The sequence below is a fragment of the Puntigrus tetrazona genome, chromosome 25 (assembly GCF_018831695.1).
Source record: "Puntigrus tetrazona isolate hp1 chromosome 25, ASM1883169v1, whole genome shotgun sequence".
Lineage (NCBI taxonomy): Eukaryota > Metazoa > Chordata > Actinopteri > Cypriniformes > Cyprinidae > Puntigrus > Puntigrus tetrazona.
The window spans coordinates 9,145,467-9,160,967 of NC_056723.1; the positions used below are offsets into that span (position 1 = coordinate 9,145,467).

At 35.5% G+C, this 15,501-nt stretch overlaps 1 protein-coding gene across 10 annotated transcripts in view; it reads left to right on the forward strand.

Annotated features, from left to right (window-relative positions):
• The window catches only part of ppip5k1b (diphosphoinositol pentakisphosphate kinase 1b), a 30,666-nt gene continuing 15,165 nt past the window's right edge, over window positions 1–15,501 (forward strand). For 6 of the 10 annotated variants that reach the window (XM_043228582.1, XM_043228586.1, XM_043228588.1 and 3 more), the window contains exons 1-17: window positions 1–117; window positions 4,166–4,556; window positions 4,635–4,827; window positions 5,103–5,193; window positions 5,284–5,369; window positions 6,140–6,294; window positions 6,364–6,465; window positions 6,541–6,702; window positions 6,797–6,918; window positions 7,842–7,943; window positions 8,047–8,133; window positions 8,422–8,497; window positions 8,911–9,020; window positions 11,791–11,876; window positions 11,953–12,078; window positions 13,259–13,300; window positions 14,679–14,800. In XM_043228582.1, the coding sequence (XP_043084517.1) occupies window positions 4,410–4,556; window positions 4,635–4,827; window positions 5,103–5,193; window positions 5,284–5,369; window positions 6,140–6,294; window positions 6,364–6,465; window positions 6,541–6,702; window positions 6,797–6,918; window positions 7,842–7,943; window positions 8,047–8,133; window positions 8,422–8,497; window positions 8,911–9,020; window positions 11,791–11,876; window positions 11,953–12,078; window positions 13,259–13,300; window positions 14,679–14,800 (1,809 nt within the window). In that variant the 5' untranslated portion in view covers window positions 1–117; window positions 4,166–4,409. The remainder of the gene's footprint in view (window positions 118–4,165; window positions 4,557–4,634; window positions 4,828–5,102; window positions 5,194–5,283; window positions 5,370–6,139; window positions 6,295–6,363; window positions 6,466–6,540; window positions 6,703–6,796; window positions 6,919–7,841; window positions 7,944–8,046; window positions 8,134–8,421; window positions 8,498–8,910; window positions 9,021–11,790; window positions 11,877–11,952; window positions 12,079–13,258; window positions 13,301–14,678; window positions 14,801–15,501) is intronic. The other 4 variants (XM_043228584.1, XM_043228585.1, XM_043228589.1 and 1 more) reach the window with 1 other exon arrangement.

Consider the following 15,501-nt stretch of genomic DNA (forward strand, 5'->3'; position numbering starts at 1 on the left):
GAAAGACAGCGCTGGTCAAACGTTTCGTGAAGGTAAGTTCACGCGGAGCTCCAGTTTCACTCTGACAGCAGATGAGGAAGTCGCGCTCTGCCTGAGACAGAGTTACTCTTTCAACAAGTGAGTATCCTCAAGCATGCTGCGTGACATGTTGCGGTCATTTATGTGTGTCATGTATTACTTTCTAAAGTTTGTGTTCGTAGACTTAGTTCGCTGCGTGAGTTGAAATGCGTTTGCTTGAGTTTGACTTGAATCGCCTGATGATGCGATGAGAGGAGGATGTTGTACTCGTAATGTGTTGCGCGATATGATATACCACTTTCTGTGTGTAACTCAAATTTGTCTTTCCTATTTAGTCGTCACTGTGTTTTATTAAATGGAAAAAGATGCATAAGTGCTGGTAATTATGAGTTGCAGTGCACTGGATCCATCATCCAGCAGCCTGGCATTTGGGCTCCGTGTGTCCTGACCTCTGCTAACTACTTTTAAGGCAGTGTTAAAATGCGGCCATCAGTCTGACAGCTGTAGGTTTGGCTCTGCACAGTCTGACACGCTTTCCGCAGATCATGCAATTGCGGGAAATGTTTAATCGTGGTTCATTTGTGAGGTTGGTATGTGCCAGTTGCATGCTCGTGAAGCTGAAAAGTGGCCTACAATGTTTACAGTTCTCAAATGTGAGGATGTGAGGGCCAAAGAAGCACTTAAAGGGATAGTTTAAACAACGAGAGAGAGAGAGAGACACACAGAGAGAGAGACACAGAGAGAGAGAGAGAGAGAGAGAGAGACAGAGAGAGAGAGAGAGAGAGAGAGAGAGAGAGAGACACAGAGAGAGAGAGAGAGAGACACAGAGCGAGAGCACAGAGAGAGAGAGACACAGAGAGAGAGAGAGACAGAGAGAGAGAGAGAGAATTTTTTTGTTTTTATTTTAATTATTTAATTTAGGTATAGTAATGATTTTACTATAGACTGGTGATTATTAACTTTCTAGTTAATTATTTACCATTTTTGGGACCAGTTTGGCAGTTTAGCAAGATTCTTATTCTGCAACGGCAAGCTCTCTCAATTGTGTCGCAATTTTATTGCTGAGCATATTATTAATTATTGTTTAATTATTAATAATTACCTTAGAGCATTCACTTTAATATTTGCACTTTCTTTGCATGAAGAACAAATAAATACTTTCTGAACTAATCCATGTAAGTATTAATAAATAAATATACATATAAATAATATTCTTTAAAATGTTGAAATGTTTAGTTTGATTTGCTAATGTCTTTGACATGTATATTGACGTGTCAACAAAATGCTAAAACATTCAGAACTTATATTACATTTTACTTGTTATATTTAGTTTGGTTTGGTTTGCCAAGATCTTTGGGGGAAAAAACAAGAATGCACACCAAAAGAGTAATATCTTCTAAAGAAATAATTTTATTTTTCAAAATGTTGTAAAATTTGGTTTGCCAAAGTCTTTTTATCATATTGTAAAAAAAACCTAAACAATAAAAATAGCTTTTTGCAACTTTTTAATTTGGTTTTATTTGCAAAAATATTTTACATTTGGCATATTTATTTAAAAAAAGAAGAAAAAGCAATGCATAACATAAAAATAAATAAATATATTTATTATTTTTATGTTATGCATTGCTTTTTTTTTTTAAATATATATATTATATTTTTATGTTATGCATTGCTTTTCTTTGTTCTTTTTTAATTATTATTATTATTATTATTATTATTATTATTATTATTATTCTTTTTTATTGATTTTTTTTTTATTAGAAAAAAATGTATTAGCTCAATAAATTATGTGGTCACATTCAGTTATTAGTATTCAATTGCAAGGTTGTTGCAGTGCTGCTCTTACCCTCTTTATCTTAATGATAATTGTTTATGGCAGAAATAACCTGTTAAATAGTGGCAGTCATAATAAAATCACCTCACAGGATGTGATCTCAAAGGTCATTGGCTCTCTCTGTTGATAGCTGCTGGACTGCTAGATTAATCACCACAGGATCATGTTGGCATGTTGCTGATATTTACTGGCCTCTGATTTGTTTCCTATGATGTCAGATGGAAATTGGCTCCTGATTGCTCTGATTTGTAAACGGAGACAAATTCACCCACAAAAGTTGTCACCATTGAGTCATGGTAACTTTCACATGGTCTAGTTGACTTTCTGCCCATACAGCGAAAGTCAGTGGGCTCTTACACTTTCATTGTATGGACAAAAACAACTTTTCCACAGAAAAAAAAGTAAATCTCTTACTTTAATTTCACACAGAATAAAGAGATGCTTTCATGTTTGAAACTGGGAGTCAGTAAATGCCACTAAAATTCCAGCACAGCAATGTCGGCTCAACCAATGACACGAGTTTAGGGAGGAGCAATGTTTTTTATTTCGACCAATAGCAGATAAGGGCATGTTTAAAAGTCTTTGCTTTTTTTTTTTTTTTTTGCAGTTAAAATTGCTTCACATTTAACGAGGCTGTATAGCCATAAACATAATGGAATTTGTCCACTTAAGGCTGAAAAATGAATAAACACATGCAGACATTTACATAGCGCACGTTAAATGTTACATACTTGGGCATACTCACTTTGACACGTTTGCTTAACACAAAATCAAGATTGCACAACACAGGAGAGGCCCTGCAGAAGAAGTCAGCGAGTTTCTGATTGAGACACTTACTTTGAGTGCCCTCGAAAGACTTATATCTTCATATTATCTTGCAAGGATATTGGACCCTGGTTGCTTTGTGGCTTTTTGTAAGTGATAGTGTCGTTTTATTTATGAGTTTGTGCATCCATGTGTGTGTTTTTCCTGACCCTGGGTCACTGTAGACGGCTTCCTCTCAACTTAATGTTCCCTGTCAACACATCCACAGCGTGATGAGTTATCTTTGGAAGCCAAGGACCTCAACATTTGATCCAAGTCTCACCCCTCCCCCAGATTCACCTCTGCCGGGGGCCCCCGTGGCTATTATTGGGATCTTGATTACATGCAAACAGTTTGTAGTTTGTAGTATTCGTACAGACCGTGAAACATATCGGATGAACGCATTGATTCTATATCTGGGTGGCTTGATGGGAGTTTATAGATTGTGTAAAAAGTAGCCCGGGGATGGTTTGGATTAAGCAGCAGTGCAGTGTTTGTTTAGAGGCATAGCTAGCATGACCTGCATCAGCATGGGTATGGAAATGTGATATGCAACAGTGTATATATATCCAACACTGCATGCTTTCCCTAGCAGTCAGCATATTCGAAGACATGGTGTGTCTTTGGAAAATGTAGGCCAGGTCTAACTGAAGCCTTGTTTAAATGCTGCAGAATTTTTATTAGTGTGATTTACATTGTTTTAAAACGTCTGGAAAAATGAGTGAGTGCAGTGCAAAAAAAGCGTTTGCACTTTAGAATAAGGTTAAATATGAATGCATTCATAACATTTAATCCAGTAGCTGTTATTAAATGATTAATTGCATTCCCCCCAAGCAATAAGTAATTATTGTTAATGTAAAATGAGCATATGCTAGTCATGCATTGGAAATTTAACATTTGTTTATTGACATTAAAGGAAAATAATCAATGCACATAAATAATCTATGAATTATCCAAAATACCTAAATGGATGCTTTAAATTTTATTGTTCATTTATATTGTTAGTTCATGTTTCCAAGTAAAACTGCAAAAGTGTTTAATAATGCTCCATGAATGTATTATGATATTTTACACTGTCTATATAAATTACGCTATAGTTTAAAAGTTATTTATGAGGCTACATAAGACTGCATTTATTTGATTAAAAATACAGTATAATCTGTATTATTTTGTAATATTTTTTCAATTTAAGATAACTTGCATTTCTGTTTACACTTTTAAAATATATTTTAAATTGTTTAATTTATTCTTGTGGTGATAAAGCTTAATTCTCAGCACCATTTCTCAAGTTTTCAGTGTAACATGATGCTTCAGAAATCATTTTAATATTTTAATGTGCTGATTTGCTGCTCAAGAAACAATATTTATATACAAGCAATACTCTTTGATCAATGGAAATTTTGAAAAGTACAGAAATTTTGTAAGATTTCAAATATTGTTCGATCACATTCGATCATACTTACAAAATATTAAATTCTCATATATAACGTTGTTGACTCTTTATTGCAGTTAAGAACAGGAATGGACTTTGTGAGAGAAACTGATCAGGATTAACTCACAACATGTCCCTGGTTCTGGAAGGACACCAAATCTTTTAAGGATTAAAGACACTGTCATTTTCCTTGGCATAAAGTCATTTCTGGACCCTCATCTGACTGGATTACACACCTCGTCTGTCTAATGTTTCTACCACTGAGCTTCAGCACGAGATGGTGTGCTGGGAATTTGGCTGTTTGACAGGGACTCGACAGAAATGTCGAAGTCAAGCGAACAGGGGATGTGCAACAGCGAACTTCCCCGGTTCCTGATTGGGAGCGAGGGTGAAGAAAGCAGAGAGCTGGATGAGACAGACATGAGGAACTTCTCAGGACATTACGGGGAGGAGGACGATGAGGATCAGGTACAGACAATTGTTCATGGGGGAGTGAGCTTTTTATTTTTTCAGTGTAACTGATGCTCATGTGATATCTTCTATTAGTCAGAACGTCAGGTTGTGGTGGGGATCTGCTCCATGATGAAGAAATCCAAATCCAAACCAATGACTGAGATTCTGGAGAGGCTCTGTAAGTTTGAGTACATCACTGTGGTCATTTTTCCAGAGGAGGTGATACTCAATGAACCGGTGGAGAAGTGGCCGTTGTGTGACTGCCTCATTTCCTTCCATTCCAAAGGTACCTGACATCACACAGTGTCACACATACGGTCGGCTTGTCGTCTCAGTATTAATAATGCTGCTTTCAAAACAGTTGAATTACATTTAAAAATCTGATAAAATAAAAAGAAAATAATTTAAAGTGCATTCATTTTTTTTTTACAATTTTAACATTTGAATAAACAAATGCAACCTCAATAAGCATATTTTTTTTCAATAATAATAATTAAAAAAAAGTAAAACTTCAAAACAGGATGCTCACACTTGAATACAATATTTTTTTTTTTCTTGAAGGATTTCCCCTTGACAAAGCAGTAAGTTATGCCAAACTAAGAAACCCCCTGCTTATCAACGACCTCAATATGCAGTATTTCATTCAAGACAGGTGTGGTAAATCATTCTCTGAAATACTCTTGACAAGTAAACATTGTTATGAGAGTTGACTTAGAAATACAGTATATGCTCATTGCTTTAGGAGGGAAGTGTACAGGATTCTACAGGAAGAGGGCATTGACCTTCCACGCTATGCAGTGTTAAACCGGGACCCCGACAGACCAGAAGGTAAACATTATTACCTTGGTCATAATTTAGAAGAATTTTTCTGAAGCATGACACTGTTCATTTGCAAGTGTGCAGGTCATGATCCCTGTGTTTTCAGTGTGTCAGAATGGCTCGGCGTTATTTCATTATCATCAATGTGCTATTATAGTTTATTTTTAATTGTAATTTAAAGTTTTTGTCATTAAATGATTTTTAAATGTCTATATGTTTAATATATTTAATTTCAAGAATTTAGTTTTAGTACTTCATCTTAAAAGAATGAGAAATGTTGCATTGGTTGCCTTGGCAACTGAAATAAATTTGTTGCAAAAAGTTGTAAATAAATGTTTTTATGTGTGTTTAATAACCACAGGGAGCTTTTTTTTCATGAAAATAAAACTTTTTAACAAAACAAAAAAGCTGCTGCTATACTAAAAATATTACACCTGTTTTTATATTAGTATTATTATATTGCTATTGTTATTCAGTACTCATTTTTGTAGTGGTAATATTTCTTATTTCATTTAGTAATAGTAATAAGCACTACAACATCATCTATCATTATTTTATAGTCACACCAAACAAGTAAGAGCAAACCTAGAAGTTTAAATGCCTATTGCAAATTTTACCAGAGAAACCACTAGAACTTATTTTTCGACATCATATAGACCTAATAATTCCCTTGTATCACATTTTATTGGATGAACTCTGCCTTTTAAGTTCCTCATAGTGTGTACATAAATACTCTCTGTATTGCGAAAGATTGTGACATTTTGACTTTGCGACATTAGAATGTAACCTGGTGGAGAGTGAGGACCATGTGGAAGTGAACGGGGAAGTGTTTCACAAACCCTTTGTGGAGAAGCCCGTCTCTGCCGAGGACCACAATGTATACATTTATTACCCAACCTCTGCCGGTGGCGGCAGTCAGCGTCTCTTCAGAAAGGTACAGCACTGATAACCGCTAATAAGTTTAGATTTGTTTGGTGTGGAGCTCAAATAGTCCTTTCTGTAGATCGGCAGTCGGAGCAGTGTGTATTCTCCAGAAAGCACCGTTCGTAAGACTGGATCTTACATCTACGAGGAGTTCATGCCCACAGATGGCACTGATGTCAAGGTAAACCTGTATTTCATGCCAAGACGTGGTGGTGTGGTGGCCAGGCAGTTTGTTTATTCTTGATGGGTGTTGTAGGTTTACACGGTCGGACCTGATTACGCTCACGCCGAAGCCCGTAAGTCTCCCGCTCTGGATGGGAAAGTGGAGAGAGACAGTGAGGGGAAGGAGATCCGCTATCCCGTGATGCTCACTGCAATGGAGAAGCTTGTGGCCAGAAAAGTGTGTCTTGCTTTTAAGGTGAGTCTTGACAGAGAAAAACGGTTTTGTCGGTAGCTGCAGGTTATGAATGATAATGAAAATGTTTTTTTATTTTTTTGTCTTTCTAAACCAGCAAACAGTCTGTGGTTTTGACCTCCTTCGAGCAAATGGTCACTCTTTTGTTTGTGATGTCAATGGCTTCAGCTTTGTAAAGAACTCCATGAAGTACTATGACGATTGTGCCAAAGTCCTGGGGTAGGTGAGGCCGTGTTGCTGTCTTGTCTTTGGAAAATCTTGTCTGCACACAATGTTTACATTTTAAAACTACATAATACTATTTTGATTTTCCCTAAAGATTTTGGGGGGTTTTAAACTTCCAAATATCATATTTAATTACATTTGTTACTTGCTGTTTCTTTGTAATTGTGAAATTTACTTGGTATTTGTGAGTGGAAATATTTTCATTATAATTGTTATTATTATGTATTATTATTATTATTGCCATTAATATTTTTATGTTTTAAGTATATTGTTATCGGTAAATTATCAAATAATTTAGCAATTTCTCTAAAATAAAAAAAACCCCATTAAACTAACATTCTTATTTTCTTTTACGTTTTATCTGTTAATTTAAACTGGTTTACTAGTTATCTTTCTAAATTGGCTTACTGGTCTCCCAGCCTGTTAAGGCTGATCGGTTGACTGGTTTTATAGGGGTTTTGGGAACTTTTCAGCTGATCACCAAGGTAAACCTGCTAAATGCATGGCAGGTGGAGAGCTAAGACCAGCTTGAACCAGTGAAGACCAGGAAAAATTAATTTTTAAAAAAAGATTTTTTATTATTTAGCAACTTATGCAATTCTGATTTCAAAACCAGCTCAGCAATAATAAACAATAAAATAATAGTATTAATGTTACAAAGTTCATTTAATTTTGAAACTAATCCAATTTCCGTTCTAAAGCTGCTTTTAATAAGGCATTAGTGCCATTATCCAGTTCAGTTTAGTTCTTCAGCAGGGTGAATGGCGCAAAGTTCATTAGTTATAAAGTGAACTCAGTTCAACTACTGAGCCGCTCTATAGAAGGCAGTAGTGTCGTTATTCAGCACATATGTTTCATTCCTGTCGTATAAGATCATATCTAGATATTTTATCTCACATTTGATGTCTTTCCTTCAGGAACATGGTGATGCGAGAGCTGGCTCCTCAGCTCCACATTCCCTGGTCGATCCCTATGGAAGCAGAGGACATCCCTATCGTCCCTACTACCTCAGGAACCATGTGGGTATCTCCAACCTTTTATTGTGGATTAAAACCAGTGAGGTAGAATCAAATGCTTACTACGTGTGTTGTTGCTTTTGAACATGTCATCTCTTGCCTGAAGGATGGAGCTGCGTTGTGTTATTGCTGTAATTCGCCATGGCGACCGTACTCCCAAACAGAAGATGAAGATGGAGGTCAGGAACGCCCTGTAAGTGACAAATTCAAACAGGCTGCTTTCACACTGCAGCTACATATTGATATCACTTTTAATCTGAACGCTTACATTTTGCGATGTAAATGAAATAATTATGAACTCAAGTAAACTTACATTAAAAAACATAATTTAAACAAAAGAATCAAACCTAATTGTATTGAATAATAATTTAGAGGACTCATCTCTGCTTTTAAAGTGGTTGTCGCATCGTGGCAGGGTCAAAGTTGCATCTATGATTGAAGTATTTTATCTGCTGATTGTGTCTTGTTAAATTTCTTCCAGGTTTTTTGAGTTGTTTGAGAAATATGGTGGCTATAAATCCGGAAAACTCAAGCTGAAGAAACCAAAACAGCTCCAGGTGGGTCTGTTAGAAGTACAAGTAATCTATGTGGATAATTTCTTTTTATGACAAATGCTACTTTTTTCCGTAGATGCCAGGACCAACATTATATTTGAGTTTCATAAGAGGCATGCCTCCAGCCCTCCTATGATTTGCTTTGTATAAGGCCAGGAATTTGGACCACAGGGTCAAAGGTCAAACCGGATTGAGTTTTCTTTTTTAAGCCACATGTAGTGTGATGTCTGGAATGCTGCAGCCTTGAGACTCATCGGCATGTCATGAGACTCATGCATCTGTGGGGTTTTGTGAGAAAATTAAACATGTGAAAAGTTGGCTAAAGCTTTGACCTATTTGATCTTATCTGTGACAATGTGCAACTGGGATTTGTACATCATTATAAAAATCTGAACACTTTATTTGATGTTTTACAGGAAGTCCTGGATATTGCACGTCAGCTGTTGGCAGAACTGGTCCTACATAACGATTGTGAGATTGAGGAGAAGAAATCCAAACTAGAACAACTGAAGACGGTTCTGGAGATGTAAGTATACGGTTTAAAAGTTCAGTAGTACCAAAAAACCCTTTCATTTCCAACATTGTGAGTTTATAAAAAGCTACTGTATACACGAAGCATCATCTCATCTCAGTCATTTCTAAAAAAACATGTTGGATTCTTTGTCAACTGAAAATTCTCACTTCTCTTTTCACATCTTTGGGACAAGGTCTTGCTGAAAGTACAAATAATTGAGTTTCCATATATACGTGGTATTTTTAATTAGCATCACTATAAATTAAAAATATATTTTTATTATCTATGTTAATGGTTTCTAAATAAGCTAAACTAAACTAATTTAACTCTAAATAGATATGCACAATACTTTTTGCTTAGTATAGAAAAGTTGATAATAGTTGTTGTTGTTGTTGTTGTTTTTTTGAGTGGTCAATAACCTAAAATTGCTAAATGCAATTAATATTATTATAAATTATGCTGAAAGATGATGTGATGTAATTAAATATAGGCTTACGCTAATGCAGCAAACATGTCGGCAGTGTAAAGGCATTTAAAAGTGTCTGAGAAAGATGCTACAGTCGTTTCAAGCACCGACAGCGAGAGACCATTTAGCACTGTATCTCATGTCTCTGATGAGAAGAGGAAGGGTGGCTGTCGCTGGTTACTGTGTGATGAGCGAATTCATGAAATGGCGAATGATTGGATGATTGAATAAACTGTAGATCGCCAGAGTTCAAAGTCCAAATCTACGCTAAAACATTGTTTCTAGTCAGCTGCTCAGTAACATTTTTTAAATAAAATAATAAAAGTAGGACAGTAATAATGCTCATATATAGTGTAATATTTTGTAATGTTTTGAAGGCTGCATTTATTTGGACAGTAAAAAAATACATGCCTGATTCAACATGGCGGGGGTCAATAATTTTTCTAACGTATTAATTTTAAGTTAAATATTGCTTTGTTGGTGTAGTTATAAGTATGTTTAAGAAATATTTAGTCTTAAATATTATTAAACCGTTTAGAGTTTTTTTTTTTTTTTATTTTTTTTTTTTTTTGCATATTGTGGCAATTTCGTGTATGCAATTGAAAAAACTATTGCAGAATATATATGGAAAATGCAAAAACTGTGTTTGGTATTCAGCCTTCAGTTCAGTGTTTCATTTTGTTCATCTTCGGCAAAGAATTTTTATTTCAGTGCATCCCTAATAACCATAATTGATCGCTACCAATAAAGTAAAACAAATCTTTCATATCGGCTAGTTATATATATGGAACTGATATTTTGCATCTCACTAGTGGTACCAGTGAGTTTTAAATGTGAAGTTTGAGTCTTCACATTCAGACAAAATCACAAATAAAAATCAGTTTGTACCAGACATGATTTTATTGTTAACATGACACGCATAGCCAAAACTTACATTACTATCATATCTTCTAGTCTTAAGCATCATGGATATGTATTTTAGGAGAAACCTGATATTTCATGAATGCATATAACTGACTTTAGTGTGACCTTGACTCATTTGCTCCCTTAGATGAGTTTCTTAACTTTCCTTTTGTCTCTCTTCTCCTCTCTCTGTGTCCCTCTTTGTGTCTTGGCCGTTCTCTCCAAAGGGAATCCAGCCTGAATGATAATCAGTGCGCACCCTCATATCCCCTGTCTCTTTAGAAAGCAGGCAAAGTGGATCATAACCCTCATTAACCCAAGATCTTGTTCAAATTACTGACACTTTAATGAGGGCTCCAAAATTGACCATACCTTGGAGATGAATCCCTTTTGCAATTCTGTGTGGCATCTGCATGCCATTTTGATAGTTTCTAATCTCTCCCGATCCCTCACTTCCTCCAGACCCCCTCATCGAGCTGAAATGAGGCACCTAATCAACACATTATCAGTTGTTCGAGGTCATGGATTAACTACGAAACAGGTGCTTGGGGAAGTGCTTTGCTTTGGGTTGATTAAACATAATGCAGCAGAAGTCCGTTTCTGGCTGGTGAGATGGAGAACCAAATTAGAAATATTGGAAACTCGATTTAATTATTTTTATATTATGGCTTATAACCGATAATTGGCCAATATTTAAATTCAGTTTCGTGAAAATAAATACAAATGTAGAAATTTTTTATTTTTTTTTTATTTACAAGACTGACTTTATATTTTAGCCAGTTATCAGTGATAAAAATGTGGAATATATTGTCCGCCACCCTCCGCTCTATTGTGTAACGTAATAACATGCCAGATGCCAATAATTATTTAAAGTCTCTTGTGCTCACCAAGACTGATTATATTTGATAAAAACAAACGTGAAAAAAAGTATAAAATAACAGTTTTATATTTAAATTTGTAAAATGCTATTTATTCTTGTCATGCCAAAGCTGATTTATTGAATGTCTTATTGACCACAAACATTTGAAGATATTTTTATGCTTTAGATAAAAGATATATTTTGAAACATGTTTTTAAAAAATAAATGTATAGAGACCAGAATTCCAGAATTCCACACCCTCTGCTGTATTGTGTAACTTAAAAACGTGGCACTGTTGCAGATGCCACGTTTTATTCCTCCCAAAGCCTGTTATTCCTGTAGAGACAGTCCTGGTATGGCACAGATTAACCCCTGCCAGCTTGGGAAGGTCACTCAGATACATGTTTCCAGAAACATGGAGGCCACAGAGCACCTGCTAGTGGTTTGAGCCCAGTGCTATGTCTGAAGCGTGCTGTCTGTGTCGTTCAGTGGGAGAATGCTTACTAAGAGGGGGTGGTATGTTTATGTCCCCCGCCCCGTGTATTGTCTTTCAGGTACGGCCATTTCTCAGGGATCAACAGGAAGGTGCAGCTGACCTACCTGCCAAATGGGCAGCCCAAAGCATCCAGTGAGGAGGAAGGTATGTGTACAGTATGTGTATATGTTGAGGCAAATGAGCTGTCGCATCACTTTTGACCCCTCCGTGTCTGCGGCAGATGCTTTGAAGGAGGATCCGTCTCTACTGTTGGTGCTGAAGTGGGGTGGTGAGCTGACGCCAGCGGGTAGAGTTCAGGCTGAAGAGCTTGGACGAGCCTTTCGCTGCATGTACCCTGGAGGACAAGGTATTACTCTACACTTGCATCAGCCAGAAAGCTGTACTAATAAACTGATTAGAAATGCAGTGTCCCTAAAAAAGTATTTTGAAAATAATTTTGGGCATAACCGTAAGAAAGATATGAAAGCTTTAAAAAGATAATTGCAACTTTTAATTTCACAATTCTGGCTTTTTTTTAAATTCCGAATTAAATACAATTTTGAGTTTGTTTGTTTGTTAAGTGAGAATTGCAAGCTGATCTTTTTTTTTTTCCTTCTCAGAATTGCATGATGTACACAATTCTGAGAAATGAAGTTTCAATTGTGTGAGCGAAACTCACAATTCAGACTTTTTTCTCATATAATGATGAGTTGAGTTCGAATTTTTAGAAATAAATGAAATTCTGAGAACCTTATCTGTCTTTTTGTCCCTTATGGTTGAACTTTATGACTCAAAATTATAAGAAAATAAACAGAATTGTGGGAAAAATATCTGAATTGCGAATTTTTTTTTTTTTTTTTACTCAAATTTTTAACTTGCCGTTCTGACTTAACTTGTTATTCTTAAATACGTTACTTTTAAATACGTTACATTACATACTGAAGATATATTGTTATAATAATGTTATAAAAAATTATACAACTTTTAGAATTCCAACAAAGCATTGCTCTTTCTTTCATTTTTGCCTCAAGAACATTTTTTGTTAATTTAGCCTAAGTTGTTTACAGGAACATTTTTACTCTCCTTGTATGAGAGCTCAATAAATTGGATGCTTTGACAAGATATTGTGTCTGTATTTAGGTAGTGGGGCAATGATGCAGTTTTTCAAAGCTCTAAGCTTTGGGCAGGAAACCTGTTCCACCTGCTTGTTCAGTGGGCTTGGCATACAAAAGCATGTAGGGGCAGGAATCAGGGAGGAATGAATACTTTCTTTACCTCAAGTAGTACCATTAACTCTCGGTACAGCAGCTCAGAAGACGGTACAGCAGCTCAAAAGTCTTCGTCTTTCTTGTGTAGTTCTATCACTTCTCCCTGGACCTTCGAATTTGAGTCCATATTTGCATGCTACAACTAATTGAGTGTAACTCATTAAATGTCAGAGTTCACAGACTTACAAAGACCAAACCATTTTATCTCATCAGACTGAGTCAGCAGCATTTTGCAATGCTGGTTAATGTGGTGTTCTTTTACCCTGAATTGTTAACTAGACAGCTGCAGGTCCCTTGGCTGCGAGTCCCCTATTGACTGTGGTAAGAAGCGATTTTGGAATTGTGCGTGGTCTTGATATTAGGTTAATGCATCATCGGCAAAATTCATCAATTTAATTCTTTAACATCCATCTCATTAAACTAATCTAAGCAGAAGGATGCCATAGAAACATTTCATGCTTCATTTTTGCCACGGTTTTGTGTGGAAGATTGCATGATATGGACATTGGTCATACTTTTTTTTTTTTTTTTTTTTTTTTTTACAGATTTCTTTGGAGATTTCTTTACAAACCTTTATTAAACAACTGGGACATTATTTCAACAATCTATGAGATCAATATCAAGGCATATCAGTCCAATATCTTGTCTAAATAGGTGACGGTGTCATCCAAATATTTCGATAGTTAAATCAGTGGTCTTCAACTCAATTCCTGGTAGGTCACAGCTCCGCAGAGTTTCTCCAACCAGCTCCAAATCACACCTGTTTGGACGTTTTTATTGATCCTGAAGAGTTTGATTAGCTGAAACTGGTTTTGATTAGAGTAGGAGCCAAACTCTCCAGGAATTGAGTTTAAGACCAACTTTCTTCTTTATGAAAGACTGTTAACATCACTTAAAGAAAAAAAAAAAACATGGGCATAAAAGACATATATTTATGGGATTTATTACATACTAAAAAGCATAATTAAGTTATCTAATATGTAATAATTAGATTTTTCATTTCATAAATTTCTCGTAAATATTTCAGCTTTTTTACAATTATTTAATTTATTTTTGAAAAAATGTTTTTAGAATTTTGACAGGTTTTTTTTGTCTAATAGTATCTAAATATGCATTTTCTTTCCTATGTGGTGGAAATGGGCTTCATAAATGCTACAGGGCATGTTCTTGCATTCAAAACCAGCTCCATGAAGCACATTGTACTGTACATCTCACAATTGTAAAAAACAAAACAAAAAACATTTTATACTTGCAACACAATGGCTAAATATTTCCATTTGACACTTGCTAATTTAGACATAAAGAACGGATAGACCACAAGAATGCATCCTGTGTGAATGGCGGTTTGTTTTAGGGAACTCATTTGTTGTCTCAAATGGACATTCTGGAATCTTAAATCAGAGTTTTGTTTGCTACTCAACATTGCAGTGCAACACTTATGTAAGAAGCACCTAAACCCATATTGCCGGATGCTTTCAACAGCTTGAATGCATTGAAATGCATGGACTTTTGTGGAGAAAATCTTCAGCCAGTTAGATGTACAGCACATTGTGTAGGTTTGTAAATGCTGGTTATGTAATGTGAATGTGTGCGTATCCTCAGGCTCTTTCGTTTCCTTGGCTCCAGGATATTCACGTGCATCTGGAGCTCTGTTCTTGTAGTTACTGTTTTTTTAAAGACCGTTTCTCTGCTTTTGCAGGTGACTATGCCGGCTTCCCTGGTTGTGGCCTTCTGCGTTTACACAGCACCTACCGCCATGACCTCAAAATTTATGCATCAGATGAGGGTCGTGTGCAGATGACTGCTGCGGCGTTTGCAAAGGTTTGTTGTTTTTTTCCAACTGGGTATGTTGGTGTTACATACCTCTACCTCTACCACGGTAGATTTACATTGGTGCTCAAAATTGTGCTCTTTTGCTTGTTTTTTTTTCCTGTATTTTTTGTCTGTTTCTATGTATTCTTTTTTTTTTTTTTTACTAATTATTTTTGTCTTTTTTTCACTCATTAATGCTATTTTTTGCATGTTTTCCTGGGCAACAAGTGCCCTTTTTCATTTAAAAGTACTCCTATTGCACAAAAGTGCAATAACATTTTCCAAACACAAACAAGAAATTACAATAATAAATACAAAATAAATACAGGATTTTAAATAATATATTTTTTACAGCAGTATTACTTTTACATGGGAGCATTTAAAATATGTCTTGCAAATCTCAGCTTAAATATTAATGCAATCAAACTAAATCTTAAACCAAAACTATTTGCCACTGCCAGGGCACTAACTTTCATAGAAAATATTTTATAGTTTGTTATAGAAATACAAGATATGCTCCAGAATCCTGAACCTTGATCATAACATTACTGTGTAATAAAATAAAAGTTGCTAATGTGTAATAAAATAATCGTCTGTGTTAATTAATGTGATATTAGGATAATAAGGCGTTAACTTGCCCAGTCCTAATTATATGTAAATTGTCTATTATTTGGTGCAGTCTTATCATATTTATTATTGAAAATCATATT